Consider the following 19,467-nt stretch of genomic DNA (forward strand, 5'->3'; position numbering starts at 1 on the left):
GAAAGAGTTCATTGTTTGCTTTTCTGATACATAGTAAACCCATCTATTTTAGTAAAACCATTCATTAGTGAAGTGCTTTTAAAAGTTGTAAAGTTCCCTTGCAAGGGCATAGTGAGGCAATCTGCCAGAGGCTATAAGCACAAGTGACAGATTCATACATACTAGATGTACTCAAATAGTGATTTTGTTCTGTTGTGCAATAACGCAGGTACATCAGAAGTTCAGGTGTAAAGTAACTGTGGTGCAACAGAAATACTCCACCTGATCATCAATGTCTGACACAACATTCAATTCTAACAAAGCATCTTCAGAAATGAGTTTGAGAAATAGTAAACACACACTCCAAAGAACAAGGGACGCCTCAGTGTAAATCATTCTTCATTATTTCTTTTGCTCGAAGTAGAACAGAAAGTCACCAGTGCTAACTCTCTGAGAAACTATAATTTGAAAGGGCTTTAATAATAAAATAAATCCCCATCTTACAAGACAGTATAAAATGTGTCTGTCTCAGTAGGCTTAATAGTAAAATGAAATTACACACAGAGTCATTCAAAGCATCTCAGGATGACTATACCCAAATATCTGATACTTATAAATGCAAGAATGAAGCAGTATCAATCCTGGACTTGTTAAGTGGTTACAAGCTTTTAGTAACAGCATATATTTAGAACAAGACTCACAACTAAGCAGCACCAACCACCTATGGCTCAACCCAAGTAAAAGAAACAAAGTTAATTTAGTATCTCTATCACCTTACCTCGGCCACCAGAAGAATACCGTACTGTATCAGCCTTTCCACTGATTCATGGCAAACTTGATAAATCACCTGGCAAGGCTACACAAGAGAAAAGAAATGCACTGAAAAAAATCACATCCATTATACCCATTATAGCTGTTATGAAAATGCTATTGAACTTTTACCAACATAATCCCAATGCACCATTCATATATCTATCCTTAAAAAAAAATTACAGAGAATATTTAAAATTTGTCCAAGCCTTTTTAAGAAATGCATTACTATGCTAGTAGAAAACCACAGCAAATATTGTCCCCTTTTCAGTGCTTCTAGCCAAATTTTAGTTTGCTAACAATTCTGAATAAAATAACCATGAAACTAAATAATTGAGAGTCATACCAGTGATTTATTTGGAATTTAAAGGTAAGTACACTTTACACTTCTAAGAAACCTCCTTATGTATTTTGAAACTGAATTAAAAAAAAAACAACCTCCTTTACATTGCTTATAATCCTGTAGAGAATATTTTCTAAGTTAAAAAACCCCAACAACTAGTTAATTCTGAACTCTGACAGGAAAAGGACAGGATTACTAAAGAACTCCACCATATGAGCTACACTACTGTCTAGACAAAATAATTAAATCTGGCTTACGCTTCATTTAAAAAGGCACAAGGCAAAAATGTGTGTAAATTTAAGAAGTAATTCAAGAATGTCTGTAATTCTAAGTAACTTCTACATGTAAGGAAAAAAACAACCTAGCACTTAAAATTGCAAGTATACAGAGTGTTAAGTATAGAAGTGGCTGAAAACTGAGATAACATCAGCTCTCTTCCTAGTTTTGTAACAAAACAAAAACCAAAGTCAGGCCAAGTTTAAAATTGCCACTAAGTGCTAGGTGTGGCACACTGTGACTACTGCACTCTATGCAAATAAAGAAGATCTTCTGAATCTGAAGCCTTAATTCCCAGCATAATTTCAATCATCTATGCAAAATTCTGAGAGTTGGGTATTCTCAAAGACTATATTTAATAGTTTGGGTAGAATGCAGATATAGTTGTGATGGTCTACTGACACAAGCAATACAAAATCTGTTAGAAGGCACTAAAAAACCCAACTTCAAGTTGTGAGAAGCTGACAGAGAGAGAGAGAGAGAGAGAGAGAGAGAGAGTGAGAAGCTTTTCTTTCTCAGGAAAGGCCTAAAGCCACCACAGCAGAAATGCTGCAGGCTCACTCCAGCATCACCCACTTCAGCACTTGCAAGAGCAGCAGACGTGCACTTGGTGCGCAGCCCTGAAATCAGACTGACTGATTTTGTTACCCTTTGCCAAGGAAACGAGGTAATGACAGGAGTTCGGCAATTTAATTCACGTTATCTCAGGCCAGGCATCTTCTGGATGAATTGTTCTGATGGAACTGTGTTTGTTCAAGTGTTCAGACATTTCCTTGAAGCAACTGGGAACAACGCTTCCTTTTTCAAATTATATTCAACCTTTGATACCCATTACCAGCAGGCTGTACTTAGAATGAACATATCAGAACTGTGACACTTGGAAGTATCTAGTCATTGTAAAGTGATATAGGCAGTTACAGGCAGAACAAAAATTTGAAATGTGGACAGTTAATGCAATTACTTACCAAAGATACAGTAAATTCATTAGAAAGCAAGTAACACAAGCTAGCAGCTTTTCGGACCAAGTGTTCTTGACTAATCAAACTGGAAGAAGCACCACTGGTACCATTTCTGCACCTCCTACTCTGAATCGCATGAAGACTGCAGGCTAGAGCAGAAACAAACAATAAGCAAAGTTTGTTTTTCCAAAGAGCTTTAGAGCCAAGGAAACTTACAACTTCTGTTTTGTCTATTTCTAGGCCTACAAACAGTCAAATATTGCACGTGCAATTTAAAAATACTGACAGAATTCACCACTATTCCATTTGCTTCCAAACTCATGTCAGATTGAAAAAAAACAACTCATGAAAAGATTAGTGACCAAAACACAGGTTTTGCCATGTTGGTTCAAAGCACTGATAGTACCTTGACCATGGAAGTCAACAATACGGAAAGATTTCCACAAAAGATGGAAAAAACAAGTGGACACATTCCACAAACAAAAAAGTTTACTATAAAATAGTTTTTGTAAGGTTAAACATGGGTTGAAGCAGGAAGGGAAACAGATGCTTTGACTTGATGGGTCACAAGAATCTTCCCTTGGTAAACCCAAACACATACCTATAACAGCCTCTTTAATGAATACATGAAGTACTCCATTGCTGTAGAAGTTGAGTTCAAAGACAGCAGGTATCTTGGTGCTGGGAGTGATGAAGAACTCGTTGTTTCGACTAGCGTGTGTGATATTTACACAGTTCCCCAACAAGTGGATGGCATGCATGACAACATCATCCGAGTTCCCTGAAAATCCCAAGTCAAAGTCACGGGCTAAGACCTCCTCCTTCATGGAAAAGAAATCTTCTACCAACCTGGAAAGATCTGTTCCCTAGAAATAGAATCACAAAGTGAAGCCCTTTTTTGTGCACAGGAGTTTACCTGTGAACCATGTAGCCACATGTACAGCAGACACATAAACAAGCCCTTGATTTTCAAAAATCCAAAGCATAGCAGCTGTTTTCACAAAAATATTGCTCAAATAGTCTACAGATTTTTAATTATATGCAATTATATTTTAAAGCCATGCAGCTATATGATAATCCAAGGTTTTTTGTTTGCTTCTTGGCTTACATCTTAACCTGCAGAGAGCAGAACTGTTCTTTAAGAATATGTTAGAGAGATCCTATTTCCATTACCTATGCTATAAAATGAATGACTAATTATCTGGGAATACTGTAATTAGAAAATCCTCTTCAATTGTTTGAGGACATGAGGAAAAGCTTTCTCTCAAGCATTTCCTTTCCTTGTTTTTTGTCAAGATGGCTTCAGATCACATTGTAAAATGCATCTTTGATCCCATTATTTTAGGAAATTGGAAAAACTGGACTGACAGAAATACTCATAATGTCGTTGCCTGGGAAGATTACGTATCTGACCAATATTTTTCAATTTGTTTTTGATTTATGTGCAATAAAACTTTTAGGTTATAGGCAAAGGAATCTCAGAAAAAATGCTAAAGACAGTTTTAGGATAAAGAAAATTTTCTTCCCTGCTTCATGCACAAGACTTCAGTTCAACATTTAGTATCATTTTGCCATCATGGTATAATATTCTAGTACCAAGAAACAACAAAACTAATCTGAAAAATAAGAGAAGAGTTGCTAGTATATTCAATAATGAATATGTTTAAGATCTAAAAAACAATCTTACTATAATGAATCAAAACAATGTATTATTTTCAAAAAGTGTAATTACATTTTTAATTACAAAAAAATTATTTCCACAATAATATTTACTATCATCTCAGGAATAATGGCTTATCTTCAGGTATCCACTACTAATTAAAATATTAACACTCAGACTACCTGAAAACACTTTCATTTAAACACATCTTTCTTCTTTTAGTAGTATCATGCAATAGCAAAATGCATATTCATTTTTTTTTAATTAACAGGTCAAAGTCATGTTTGTCTACTTAAGCAGCATGGAAGCCTCACCTGCCTGTGTCTGTACAGCAACAAACAGGCAACAATGTGGGTAGACATCACAGCACAGGATTTGTTCGCAGCTAGAGGTAAACAAGATAAACTCATAAGCACCCAAGAAGTTCAGAACATCATTACAAGTGAAAGAGTGGCCATTATTTAAAAAAAAAAATAAAAAAATCATATTGGCACAGAACAAAACACAAAGTGTATTATGTCTTTATAGTGTCAATATTAAAGTAATCAAACTAAAGTAACTTGAACTAAGAAGCCTGAGTAAAGCTCACATACCATTTTGCATGCATCTCTTATACCACAAATCACAGATCTACTGACTGCAGCACATACCACCCAACGTATAAAACCTGGTAACACCAGTCCCTGCAGTTGGATGAGAACTACTTTAAATAACGCCAGTAAGGCACCGCAATAACTTCTCACACAAAGTGATAAGAAATCACTGTATCAATACAACAATCAAACACTTCAGAGTACAGCAGGTTCAGTATACTAGTCCTAGGAATATATAGTTAACAAAATAAACAGAATTAAAAGCTCTTGCTTAATCAGAAAGAAAGTTGATTAAACTTTGAAGATAAGGAGGCAAAGGCAGGAAAATTGTCAAGAGAGCATTTGAAGTCTCAATGGAGAGAACTGGGAAGTATGACATTACAAAACAGTAAGTCAGTTCATGCTATCAGGAAAACAAAACAAGCATCTAATAGTGTTACTGTAACACTTACTGAATAAAATATGCTCAGCCAAGTTGGAGATCAGCTCTCTTCTGAAGGGTTCACTGGTGATATCCCTGGAGTTGGGCAGTGAGGCCTCTGCACCTTCATCCACCATATCATTAGGTCTGAATACAAAAGAAAAATTCACAAGATTAGATTTAGATTTTGATCAAAATGTAAGATAAACTAGGTGGATATTTTCTATTTTATACACTACCTTAACAGTGTAAAATCCACTATGAAGTCTGGAAAGGGCACAAAAGTGTCACATGTAACAAGCCCCACAAAAAAATTAATATCTACCAACTTTTCCAGACTATTTCTGCACATTAAACATCATCCAAGGTATGACTACTAGAAGAAAAAAATGCAATACAGAACATTTACATTGTCCTATTGTCAAATCCTGATGCCATCTCATAATTTGCACCCAACAACTCTATTCCCTTCAACAAACATGCACAACAGTAATTCAAGCACATCAGCCTAAAAGGCAGTTTCCAACTCAGCCTCTCTACAAACTGTCTTTTGCACAGACCTAAAACTGTCTAATGATAAATTACTGACTTCATCTCTAATAGGACCACACAGTTTTATGTAAGTCAAGCTAAGACCTCAACTAATGTTTGTGCAGCAAATGCAGATCAGACCTCAGAGTTTTGCATTTCTTAGTGACAGTCACCTGTCACTAAGCGTCCTCGAGCTTTAATTAAACTGACCTCCCCAGAAAGAATGCAACTCTCATAATAAATTACTCAGTTACATTTATATAAAATTTTTGTTTTTCTGTACACAATTAGATTACACTTGAGAAGGTCAAGGAATGATTGGAATGTATTACAGAATACTAATAAGACAAACAAAACCCACAACCCATCCTCACTCTCCGCAACACCCCAAGAATTTCTACCTTGATGGAAGTATAGCTGGTAACAAAGCTTGTTCCAATGAAAGAGGAGCAGGCACAGATTTTTGGCTTTGGCTGTTTATATATTCCTGTTAAGAGAAGACTTGTAATTTTTTGTATTTTTACCACCTTATTGTCACATTCAACTGATATTATTATATGAAAATGGCAAGAATTCAAAAATACAGCTGTGATTAAAAATAGCTCACACTAAAAGGGCAGCAGTAAGATCACAGAAATTAAAAATTTTTCAACAGTTTGGTTTTTGTTTCAACAGTTTTATAAAAAGGCAAAATTTTCTACAGCAAGGAATCTATATTTCATAAAAACACTGCAACAAAACCAACGCATAATTTCTGCCAGCACCCTGATGGGAACAACTACCTTCTCCATGGCTAAATTAGTAAGAACTGCCTTCATTAACATGAATGAGAGCAAAGTCTAATAACCTCTCAGAACCACCACAGACACTGTAATTATTGCTTGCTGCTGCCTTCCTCACACAACAGGATAGGGAGCTTCTCCACAGGTAATCACCAGTGTAGAAACTCCAGTTGCAAGAACCCCCCAGTGCCATGAACTAAAGGAAGCAGGAAGCAGGCAGGAATTCTTGCATACGTGATTACTCAAAAGCCAAAGACCTCTCCTTACAGGTTAGCTTCTACTATACTCTTCTTTCAGGACACTGTGTTCTTTATGATTTTATAAAGACTAATGTGGGAAACTAAAGAGCCACTTAACCTGCTGGTCAGAAAAACAGTTCCCTCCCAGGAAAGCTGCTTACAAGACTTCGACAGCCAGCTCACTCTCCTCTGCTTCTAAGCCTGTGCTCACAGAACTGCAGATGCCCAAAATCAACCCTCAAAGCTCATCTCCTTTAGAAAAACCTGCAGTAAAAATACAGTTACACTTCTGCAAGTCTTGGTTAAGGGATATTTAAACAAATTATGTCATGCGTTACCGTTCTGGAGTACAAAAATGAACACAAATAAATAAATGAGACCTGAAAGATCTTGCTAGGAAGGTACAGGGTGATTAGCACTTGAATAGATTAAGAGGGAACATAACCTTCTTTTCCTTATACTGATCCGAGAACAAGTGCTAACTCCCTACCAAGTATAACCCAAGACTTCTTTGGAAGTGAATTAATATTTTTTCCTAACACACTAATTATAATGCAGTGCAGACGGTCACAATAATTTCATGCTGTGGTAATTGAACTCTCCAAAGCTCTCCAACCTACTGCTTTTCTGAGAGAAGTAGGGCAGAAAGGAGAACACCTAATTAATTTGAATAATGTTCTAGTAGGTTGTTGTTACAGCAGTTAATCTTATTAAAGTGACATTAAAAATAAGGTATAACAGCAGCAGAACACAGACCAGTGAAATGCAGATAAGCACAGTAGTAGCACATTATGCAAAGAGACCAAAGAAAATTTAGGACTGCACCAGCCCCTCTGTGAGAAACTACACAATACTCTGTGAATTAGTATAGGTAAGAGTTGTAAACCAATAATGAACTATGACTTTCAAAAAATATGCATATTTTTATGATCTATTATCCATTACACTTTTACAGCTACTAATTTGCTTACAGATTTTAAAAATCCAGTGAGAAAAATATTTTTCCTTAACAACAGTGTAAGCCATTCAATTACTCAAACTGGAGAACACTGTTGTTTCCTTCAACTCCAAATGTATCTACAATTTAAATAATTACTACATGATACAAGGATAATTTTAAAGACTGTTCGCTAAAACAAAGCAAATAGGCCCCCTGACAATACTTAAGCCATTTCAAAACTAACAGAACCCTTTATATCAACTCTGAGACTATTTCAGCTAAATACAAATCTGCCTGAAAACTCACACTGTCAGCAAAACATAGATACTTTTGTCCCACTGGAATGGACTTCAGAAGATAACGTTAGTGATGAGAACTCACAAAGATAAAAAACAAAAAAAACATGTGCCACTATTGAAACATCAAAAATGTCAAACCTTCAAAAAGATCTTGAAAATATCAAACTTACTTTTAAGGAAAATGGTTGTGCAAAATCTACTCTAACACAGCCATAATTCTTCCGCAGCATTCTGAAGACTCCTCTAGCTATACTCCAAAGACTTTCATTCTTCTTAGGTTTGCCCTGGAAAACATGGGTGGTGGTTTGTTTGGTTGGTTATTTTCCCCAATATTGCAATTAAAAGGTTACGTTTAAAATTAAAATGCATTAAACAGCAAACAAAACAAGGCTGAATCTTTTTATACAACCTGTAACTTCAAGTAAACCTAGAGAACTATTGTTTTTAATATACAAATAGTTGAGCATAGTATTTGTTATGTCAGGAATTGCATTTAGAAGCATGTCACCCACACCTCAGCACTCCCTATCAGAGGGATTTGTGATTTGTGGCTCTATGCTCTTCAACACCAAGTTCATGTGACAGACAACTATTAGCACATAATTAATCTATGTAACACATCTTCCTGCATATAAACAGAAAATCCCCTAGGCAAAACAAGTTGTTCAGCTGCTCTTACCAGCTGCTCACTGTTGTAGTGACCTTCAATTATGCGATCATAGGAGATTCCCACAGGTATAATTAGGACGTCAGGAGTAGCATTTGAGAAGAGAGCATCCACCACCACAGATAAAAGACCTGCTCTAGCTCCAGATGTCTTCCCACTTCGAGATCGTGTGCCTTCCAAGAATATCTCTAAAAACTGTTGCTGTCTCAACAGTTCTTCTATGTGCTGAATACAAAAATATTGGAAAATAGGAAAAAAAAAAAATCATTATACTGGCAAATTCACATTTGAAATATAGTCAGCAACCATTTCCTTTTAAAAAGACTGGAAGATCTTACGTCAGCCTGAATACTTGAGAAAAAAACAAGAGCAATAATTAATGTTTGACACAAACCCAGACCAAACTGCAATTGCATTTGCACAAATATACAAGCAGAATAATTCCATTTGTTCAAGAACAGCACTTCTAGCAACAGCTAATCTAGCTGATTTGTGTAAATCCTTTCTGGTTCCTCAGTACATACCATCTTCCAAGATGCAAATACAGCTACTATACTGGATGGCACAACGAATTTTATCAACCCATAATGAACAGAGACTTCCATTAAGTTCACAGAACCAGTGTTAGGTATGTCCCAGTGCAAATCAGAGAAAAAAAAGCTTAACATTCATTCAGAGAGTATTAATTCCACTTTCTTTAGTAAAGATCACATAAGGTGAAAATCTCATCCTTAAAGGTGCTTGGCATTGAATTCTCTTTATTTCATAAATGCAGGATTTCACAGAAAAATGTACCCTGGTTTTGCAGCATGAACCCAAAGACAAATTCAAAGCAGTAAAAATCATCCCCAGACTGCTGCAACTGACTTTGCAACTTGCCACCCAACCAAAATGCCACCTACAGAAACAAAGACAAGAAACACTTACCACATAGAGCAATGCTCTGTAGAGGAAATCCTTACGGCCATCAGGACTCTGATCTAACTTTCGACGAATGAAAAATCCTCCCAGCTTGCGGATCAAGGTGCTACATAATAAGTGAGAATGGTACTCATTGATTTCAGTTTGCAGGAAACTAATACACATCCAGTACAAAATTCCTAACACACAACAGAAACTGAAATTACTGAAATTCACAAAGACTAACATGTATTACACTATTTGCATATTATGGGAGCACAGAAATATTACTCTATTTAAGTTTAAAATAGGCTTTTCTACACTGTCTTGCTCCATTTCTCTCCCTTGACAGACCACTCATCCTCTGCAGTGACGCCGACCAGAAGATCGTTGTACATTGAGAGGCTGGTGACCCATATAAGAATCATCCTGAGCTGGCCCAAGTCTGAGCTGTGCTGCACAACCAGCATGGCCTTCCTGCCCATGTCGTACTGCATATCCCCTTGGCTGCAGGATCAGCTTAGCCAGCGAATTTTAAGAGAGGAGCCTGCAGGCAGCTCCCTCTTGGCACCAGTAAGTAAGCCACCTGCATGGCCTTGACTTTATCTAACAGTGCAGCAAGAAGTTCTCAAGAGAACATCCTTTCTGCTTGACAGAAGAAATTATTAACAGAGTTGTTTTCTTGTAAAGAAAACCCTATACTAGTCAAATGACTAAAATGGAGCAGGATCCACACAGTGTTCTGTGTGTGCATCGGAGACCAACTGAATGCTGCACAACTGGGGGCTCCCAGCATCCAAATGGATGTTATATTACCTATGCTGGTATCTCCTTCATTATGCTGCCAGCCCTAAGAAATAGCATTTTAATTGATAGTTTATAGTCTGAATGCCTTTCTTACTTGGATTATCACAGACCAGCACCTATTCAAGCAAAACACCCTCTAAGTCAAGGTATCACCCATCTTAACTCATCATTTTCTGCAATATCCAGTGGCTTTTCAGAAATCCAGTTATCCCAAACTTCTGTCTCACTGGCAAAATACTACCTAAAAGACCTTCTTATGTTTTTCAGCCACCAGGAACTTAATTTAAACGGAGATCATACTGGAGTACTTTCCCAGAAAGTATTATTCATTCAGCACCACCCATCAGCCAGCTCCTTCAAAGAGGAGTTGTCCATTCACAATACTTTTTCATATACTCATCTTTCCTTAGTCACCTATCCACTTTGAGTCTCCTACAATTCAGGAATATCCTTCTTTACCCTACTTAGGTCATGACAGACTTTCTCAGAAGGATTTTGTCATGCTTTCTCTCTCAGTATGTAACAGGAGCCAAAGAAGTTCTACCTGATGGCACAAGAACACTCAAGATTATCTTACACTTGGACATAAGAAATACTGAAGATCCCCCCACCTCAGTCTTTTTCAAATAAGAAAAGATTATTACCTGAAGATGGGGATGTTGAGATTGTTCCCTGCAGCAATGTAGGGTGCTTTGATGTTATGGCAGAAAAGAATGAATGTAAGGAGCAGGTAGTCAATGTGGGATTTGTGAACAGGCAAGAAGATAAGAGGCAAATTCATCTATGGTAGAGAAAGAAGGGGAAAAGAGAGAAGACATTTGGTAACAAATGTGGAATATTACTCCCTTTCTAAATCTTTCTAAACCCTTTCCCAACCTCCCTTACCTCTGTTGCTGCTTTGACCATTTCTATTTGACCTCTGTGAATCTGAATATTCCAGAAAAAGCTGTTAAATAACTTCAGTAACACCCAGCCAGTCAACCTGAAGGAAGAACAAACAAAATTCAAAAAGCTTAATTTGTTGCTCCTTGGGTTTTATATTGCTTCTATGTGACTAAAGGCAAAGCCATAAAATCCAATTACTTTATGTTCAAACAAAATTACTATAAAATCAAATTGCTTAAGAAACTTTTGCATATCAGCTAAGCCATGATTAGTAACCACATTTCAGCATTCTGCAATTATGCCACAAAACTAGTCTCTTCACCTCAGCGAAGGCTGTGACAGCATGTATCTGGTCTTGTGGGAGAACTTAATATACTCAAAAAATACAGGTTTTGCATCACAGAAGTCAGTGAAGGGGACTAGGAACATGACCTGGCAAATTCACCCTTAGTAGTAAGGGTAGACACCACAACAAAAGATTTTATCTAAGATACGACTCTGAGATATTTATAACTACAGATTATGTATTAAATAGGTTCCTGGAAAAAACACCTTTCACAGTCTGAGATGATACAGCTACCTGCTCTTGTTCCTATCAGCCTGAAACAACACAGGATACTAATACTGGTTTAAGCATTAGCACCATGCCTACTTTCAAGTGGGAAAAAAAATGGTCCGTTTTAATCTTGTAAGTTTTATCCCTCGAAAAGGCTTATAACGGTGAACCCTTGGAAAGGTTTAAACCACATCTAATAATGAAGAATGACTAGCATTTCATTAGTTAAGATTAGAAGAGGGATTTTTATGAATAATGTATTATTTTTTAGAATAATTATTCATTGCTTATGAATAATGTGTTACAAGCTTTGCTGGTACTACAGAGACCTTGACCATCCTTCCACCCATTGACCATACTGACGATCCACTTTTCTTACCTGATTAAAGCAGGTGACACATTTGCTACCATTTCCTGGAGAATCTTCCTAGCTTTTTTCCTCACTTTGTTGATAGCTTTAGGATCCGTCTGAGCAAAACTACCTGGAGTACTTGGTTCAGAAGCTTCATCTACAATGGCCTTCTGGACTCTAACACCAAAAAATAAGACTTAGGAGACACCCTCCCAACAGAAGAGTTCAAGACACAGACAACAACTGCTGGGAATGAGCTACAGGAGTAATTTGCAGGCGTAAAAGAACATGCACACTGAAGTACTGTGTACTCCAAATGCATTAAATTTAATGCAGTAGTTTTCTAAGCTTTGATTAAACAGATGGATGATGGATGAATACACTCAAAGTTGACCATATAAGACAGTATGTACACAGTTCACAGGTACTGATGTTAAGGGATTTTCAGAAATTATTAATACTGTTAAAAATGCAGAAAGAACAGCCGAAATCTCCTCTTTGTTAATATCTTCCTTTTCCCACCACAGCAATTTCACTTACTTCATTAGTCAGATTTATGCAGTTGCTCTTTGCACTTCTACATTATCTTCCCTCCTTGAATTCTTAGTTTTACCAAGTTTAACTACATTTTATAAGGTCTACTTTCCCAATATAATACACACTTAAGGGAGATTAAGTGGTTAAACACACTATAACTACTTTACTTTTCAAAAGCAACTCTTATCATCTTCAGATGGGACTTGAACATTAAAAATTCAGGAGAGTTAGGAAGGTTAATGTAGGCAGTGTGTGACCTCTGACAAAAGTTCACTTCAGGAGTGGGCATGTGGTTGAATTTATTTGCGTGCAGGGAAAACTGATACCTTAACAGTTAATCAGGGGCTCAACGTGACATTTGACATGCACTACATAAAATAGAAGTTAAGCTCCACAAAATAAAGAGTACTTCATACTATAGCCTTTTATCAGTGCTGACTCACACTCTTGGTGTACACTCTAGGTACTCTGAAATGCTGCTCTTCTGTTATTTCTAAAACACTGAAAATTTCTGATGGCTGCAGTATGACTTTAGTGGCGATTATTTACATGAATTAGATAAACAAAACTTTGAAGTGCTTCCACATAGCAATTTATTTTTGTGTACTGCGTCTGCTGTCCACCCATTATGCATCATTCATTTGGAAATCTATAATTCTTCATCTCCTCTTCTTTATTACTCAAACAGAAATTGCAAGCTACAGACTTTAAGGGCTGTACTGAAGATACTGCATCTTGTAATATTTTAAATAGACTGATTTTCAGAACCTACAGTTTCCCAGTTCTCAAATCATATTATAATGTATCAGTCAAAAAAAATAGTTATATTCTGCATTATCTTACCTGCTGTTATTCAGCACATTTTCTGTCAGATTCTTGGCAAACATACCCTTGTGAACATCCCTCTCTTGCACAAAAAGGACATAACAAAGGCGTCTTGCAAGCCACCCTCTGTACCTACAAAAATATGAAGAGTATTTGAGTGAGACCCTCAAAATACTTCACTGCCAAAAAGATTAATTTTCAAAATACCTAAAAATACAATGAAGATGAAAAAGCAAGTAAAGTTTTATGAAGGGCTGCCTAAAACCTTCTGTATCTTCTAGTAAATTGTCAATACGTTAAGGTGACAGCCGAAATAACTGACAGTAAGTAGCACAAAGCACCTAAGACAACTGATGTCTGCACTACTTACTTTGATTCAGTGTGACACTAGCTTTAAAATATCCATAGTATCACAGGAAATCTAAAAACTAGCATATACATTTTGTTTGACTGCTGGAACAGACTCCCCAGCTCAGCAAGGACAAAAGAAGCTGTAGTGCCCACTTCCAATTTGCTGACTTTCCACCGAAGAATGTAAATGCCCAGTTAAGATATTTGTCAACTTCTTCAAGAACCACTAAGCCCTCCTGGGAAAGCAGCTCACAATGTATGCACAGGGTAAACACTCAAAGGTACTTTTGAAAGTATGCCTGCATTAGCCACTGACATTAAAAACACTTCTTTATTTCTTCCTTTCCTGCATTTTTAAACACACAGTCCTACATGCCTCCTATGTACCTTCTCTTTACAAAGTTTTAACAGATGCAGAACCACTAAAAATAATCAGTAAATCTCTGTACCATTCAAGTGTTTAAGTAAGGCAGCTTACGTGCCCCTTTTCTGCCTTTTAAATCAACCCTGCCCTCTGCTCTCTGTATCATCCAAGCAGCAGTATCCTGGGAAAATGTTATTTTGAACAGTTTTCCTAACATCACAAAAAATACATGTGACGCAGGAAAGGATAAAAATCAGTTCCCAGCAGTAAATATTCATTACAATTTTCTCTCCTCAAAGTCTCCTCATAGGACTGGCTAAGCCACCACTCACACGGGTCACTCTACAAACTAGAGCTGAGACCTCTGAGCTGCAGAGCTGATGTGACAGGGCAGAATTCACGTTTGGAAGAAGAAATTAAATTCTGGCCGTTCCTAAGATCAGAGCTCTCAGCATTAGGAAAAAAACCCATCCTGAGGACTGCCGGCACAACACAGCGCTGATGCTGCAGTCAGTGTCCCAAACTGAACCGTGGGTGGCAATGCCCATGCTGGTTTCCATGCTGGAGTGCTGCCAAGCTCTCACTCCTTGCCGTCATCCGAGCTATTGAGCTTGGCTATTAAACCTCCCTACCACATTTCAGTAAATTTATACATGCGTTAAAACCAGCCAGGAAAGATGAGAAGGAACTTGTACACTGCAAAAGGCCAAACCACCTGAGCACACAGGCTGCTCACATAAGAATTAAGATGAGTGCACATGCACAAGCCAGCAGCACCACCTGACACGTAACAGTTACACAAATACTCAGATCGGTTTGGAGGACAAGGAATTTTCCTACACATGCTGTCAGGGAAGCAGACTGGGGACTCTTTTTTAACTGCTTTTCCATTTTCTGCTTCCCATCAGCATTTGAGAGCCTTATTGATTGTTGTAAAAAGCAAAGTTAAGGAGCTATGCTTCTTTCTGACAACAGCTTTGTTAACTGTGAACATACCACCCCAACAGCACACAGCTACTGCAGGGATCTGTCAAGGTATAAAGGCTTCTACGTTCAATTTACAGCTTAGAGACAACATAGTATAATCAGAAAAATCCATTTTCTAATAATGTGGAAATGACAGAAGTCAAAACCCACACAGAATAGACCTGGTCAAGATCTATTATAAAACTAACATAGTCACACCTCAGAAAAAGGCTGTGGTAGTGTCTCAATACAGGTATAGTACACTAGCAGTAAAAGAGAATCTCTCTTTCCAAGGCCAAGGAACTGTGACTATGTAACCTCACGGGACCTCAGAACTTCATTAGATTTGTCATTTTTCAGCCTATAATGACATTCTGAGCTAAAGGCATTTTATTTCAGAATAATTCATTAACCCATATTTTATTGCCCTTATATTTCTAATTTAAGTAACTCTGACCATTCAAAATTCATAAGCATTGAACTTTTGAAACTAATTTTTTAAAAAGCTAAAATTAAACACTATTTCTGTCATCTTTCTGTATTCTAAACTACAAGCTCAAGTCTTAAAAAAACATCATTAATTCAAATTGCAGAAAGAACAGCCTCTAACATTAGCTTCCTCCCTCTCAAGCACAGCACAATGCTGCCTTTCTTCCACTCAGACACTTAGGCTCATTTCTTTCAGGCTGCTGGTCTCTCTTTGTCTGCTCTGACACTACAACAAACACTGCAGGATCTGCTTATGCTAATGATCACTGTAAAAACCTTGGCAAGTATTACTAACTTTTCAAAGAACAGAATAAAGATTTTTGTGTGCTTCCAGTATCTTCATCTCAGAAAACAAGTCATATTCTAATATTGTAAAGATACATCATCATTTTTAGGTCATATACACCATCCTCCAGAAGCTGCAGTCTCTCACTGGGGCAGAAGAAAGACAGTCTAGCGAGACATGTTCAGATGTAATTGTCATTAGCGATAATAAATAGTCAGTGCCTAAATTGTGAGCTACATCTGCTCAGTAAATAAAAATGCAGCCTGAAGTAATTCTTAAATATGGAAACAAAACAGCTACTCTCAGCATTATGCTAGGGATGCTGCCATTTGCAGTAAAAGAGAAAGGATTTAAACAGGCTCTGTTTTCTGTGAAAAAGGTTTGACCTTTACACTCCTTGCCTGTAACACCCAAAGTACTTTGCCCAGCTTCCAAATACACACAGCCAGATTTAACAAGTAACACTGCTTTCTTAAAATCTGCATCAGTTCTTGCATTTTTAGGACAGCAATCTATATTCAGTCTGTACTATCCTGGAGATTTCCCTGCCCTAAGATCAGAACACATTGAATTTTAAAAGCAAAAAGAAGACTTGCTACATTACCTTGTATGCGTTTCATTGATATATATGACATTACGTAGACCCAGGGAAGGAATACTGGCATTGAAGAAGTTATCCTGTAAAACCAAGAAAACAAAAAGTTTGGTGGACTATTTCATTACGTAAGAACAGTTGTGTCTTTACATCCCTTGTAACATTCAAGCTAATACCATGTTTTTCACCTCTACTATAAACAAAAGCCAAAGCAGAGAAGTGCTGAATTTATAAAATACACACAAACCATTCACAAATGAAATTCTGAAAGAATACTTTCAAAGCATTCTCTAGGCTTTAGTGCATACAGAAATGCTTGCAATGTCTGTATTCTTCAAGTCAGAATATTGTATCATATTCTCATGTAATACAAGCCAGGACTTGTCATAATACAGAACTCACATTCAGCATTAGTTAATTGTGAGCCTTTTGATTCTTAGTCTGTGACATCCACTTTGCCAGCAGACCAGGCATCACGTAACGGCAGCCCAGGTTCAGGATACCCATCCATGGTTAGGTGGCACATCTCCAAATTCCAGCTATGCCTGAACAACAAACTCAATCTGACCTTCTGCATCTCTGGTAAAGCTTCTACATGCCAGGCTATTAACTGTTCTGGGATGAGCTTGGGAGCAGTTCCACTTTGGATAGACAAATACTCCCTGGCAGGAAGACCTAAACTTTAATCTTCTAGATTGCAAGTTAAGTTTTTTGACCAAGAAGCTAGTTACTTTCTGTCCAAATAATATTTAATTATAAAACTGGTACCGTGCCAGTAGTGAATTACAGCGAAAACCACTGGGACTCTGCACGTCAAGAAAGACAAAAAGAGGACAGCGAAGGACAAAGATGGTGAACAGGAGCAGTGCAACTGCAGAACAGCCTCACTACGAAATTTGCAATGGTCATCAGGTAAGACTGGTTTGTTTGTATTTTGTTTTGGACACATCATTTGCCACAAATATGTGTCCTATGTTGTTTGCAAATCAGGTAGAAATTACATGATCCAGTAGGAGCACAGAATCTTTTGCCTCGTGTTAAAGCAGAACTAAGCAGTACACACAACCAACAAATTATTGCTCTAGGATATGAAGAGAAAACCTCAAAGTAATATTAATTTCTTTGACTATTCACTGGTAATTTTTTGTGGACCTTAAACCTATATGAAATGTTCAAGCAAAGATAATTGAAATTACCTGTTCTTGGTCTCCCAAAAAAATCAGCAATGAAGCTAAGTACCACTGACCAACCAAATCCACTCCAGTGCTCTGTTAGGTTATAACCTCACCCTGTGAAATTCATCCTTCAGGTGTAATGTCACACATTAGCTTTTTCTCCTTTAACTTTTCCCCGATCCTACGTCAAGATGTGTTTCTGTGAGACTAAGTGAGCTGATACAGCTTGTCCCTGCCCAGCTCCCACCACCATATCCTACCCTCTCCCACTAAACACTATCCTCCAACTTCTACCTTATACCACCTCTAGCATCCATCACAGCCCTTAATGAGCCAACTTCATTCAGGAAAGGCAGAAAACTATGTCAGACAGACTAAATTAATAAATAAAGCAGGTAGTTTTCTGCTTGGTTAGTGAACTTGATCACCTCCCAGGAGGCCAGGAAGGAATAGAAGAGGGAAAAGGAAGACACCCCACTCCCTGCACCAGCAACATGTTAGCTTGGCCAACATTCTCACAGAATTCTGACTCACTTATCCTTCTCTTTTCCTTAAGAGAATTAACAAAACAAGCAGCTCAAAAAAAGTGACATATCTAGCATCTAATCAGAGAATCTGGTTTGTTATCATCTGCTGCAAGGATCATATTTTCTTCTTATGGCAGAAGGCAATAAAGGGCTTAATCAGGTCATGGCCCTTTCCTAAGTGGGCTCTCAGGACAGATAGTTTCTTATTAAATGGAAAAAACACAGCACAAGATTTTTTCTTTCTCAAGAGCAATTCCCAACTTGAGAGGAACAGTCTAGTTACTAACAGACTAATTACTAAATGTATAAAGGTCTGAGTATATCCTACACACCATTTTGCAAGTCAAAACATTGAAGTCTCTGTTAGAAGTAGTCTCAGTTTATCTAACTTGTTGCCCACATCATACGTTAACCTCCAGAGCACATTTGAATTTCTGTCCCACACTTGTATTTTCTATTCTGGCATAGCAATAGAGGGAAATAACTTTTCCTTGGTCAGAAATTTTCACAAGTAAATTTTCACTCTAGTCCAGCCAATCATGGAGCTCAGTGCAGGTCTGAGTGCAATTTAAAGCCCAGTGTACACATACTCAAAGTACTTGATGAACTGGTTGTTGACGTGCCATTTATCAGCATTTGGGATCTTCAGCTTATGGAAAGCCTGCCCACTGCAGTTCAATAAAGTTCACATTTTAAATCAGCTTGTGCAACCTCTCCAGAGCCACCATCTTGACACTGTTCCCAGCAGACAAATATTCCCACTATCCTAACTGGCACTCCTTGTTTCCACACTGGGCAAAGAAGCCAGGAATTAGCCTGGTGCACAAAACAAACCAGTCTTCTCATGCACAGGATTGATCACTTCAAGGGAAGCCTTTTGCTTACTTTCAAAACTGTACATATTCTGTGGCTAGAGAACTAATTGTTCTAAAAGTAAGCACGTTCATATGCACCAAATTTCTATTATTAATCTACCAGAGCACACCAATTTTTCCATACAGTTTTCTAGTGCTAATTTCAAAGAGCTGGAGAGTTTTGTGCAAGGAGTAAGTCCAGTCTGAAAAGCCTGAGATGAAGCACTACAACAGGACCATATCATCCATTAATTCCATGACAAAGAAAATACAATGACAAGCAATGGAAAAAAACCCTATAAATACTGAAATACGAACATTGTGACCTTAATTCTGAAAGGAAGAAAACTACTGAAACTTCATTACGCTGCAACTATGTATTATTGTCAAACATAATCCAGTCTGTAATCTCCTTACCCGGCTCTGGGGAGTGCACACATAGCAACATCGTCCCACGAATGGCCTTTTCCGGCTCAGCAGAGTCTCTTTCCATTTGAAA

The 19,467-nt window shown here is 37.5% G+C and overlaps 1 protein-coding gene across 1 annotated transcript in view; it reads right to left on the reverse strand.

Annotated features, from left to right (window-relative positions):
* Positions 1–19,467, reverse strand: part of GPAM (glycerol-3-phosphate acyltransferase, mitochondrial) — a 25,697-nt gene that overhangs the window by 3,940 nt on the left and 2,290 nt on the right. Inside the window, exons 3-17 of the mRNA XM_010007915.1 lie at positions 19,386–19,467; positions 16,422–16,495; positions 13,380–13,493; positions 12,027–12,176; positions 11,092–11,188; positions 10,851–10,987; positions 9,427–9,526; positions 8,512–8,724; positions 8,003–8,116; positions 5,974–6,059; positions 5,073–5,188; positions 4,342–4,412; positions 2,969–3,233; positions 2,374–2,516; positions 758–835 (exon numbers count right to left, since the gene is read on the reverse strand). The exon at positions 19,386–19,467 is cut by the window's right edge and continues 11 nt beyond it. Coding sequence (XP_010006217.1) covers positions 758–835; positions 2,374–2,516; positions 2,969–3,233; positions 4,342–4,412; positions 5,073–5,188; positions 5,974–6,059; positions 8,003–8,116; positions 8,512–8,724; positions 9,427–9,526; positions 10,851–10,987; positions 11,092–11,188; positions 12,027–12,176; positions 13,380–13,493; positions 16,422–16,495; positions 19,386–19,467 — 1,840 coding nt within the window. The remainder of the gene's footprint in view (positions 1–757; positions 836–2,373; positions 2,517–2,968; positions 3,234–4,341; positions 4,413–5,072; positions 5,189–5,973; positions 6,060–8,002; positions 8,117–8,511; positions 8,725–9,426; positions 9,527–10,850; positions 10,988–11,091; positions 11,189–12,026; positions 12,177–13,379; positions 13,494–16,421; positions 16,496–19,385) is intronic.

This window comes from Chaetura pelagica, unplaced genomic scaffold, assembly GCF_000747805.2.
Source record: "Chaetura pelagica isolate M959 unplaced genomic scaffold, ChaPel_1.0 scaffold531, whole genome shotgun sequence".
Lineage (NCBI taxonomy): Eukaryota > Metazoa > Chordata > Aves > Apodiformes > Apodidae > Chaetura > Chaetura pelagica.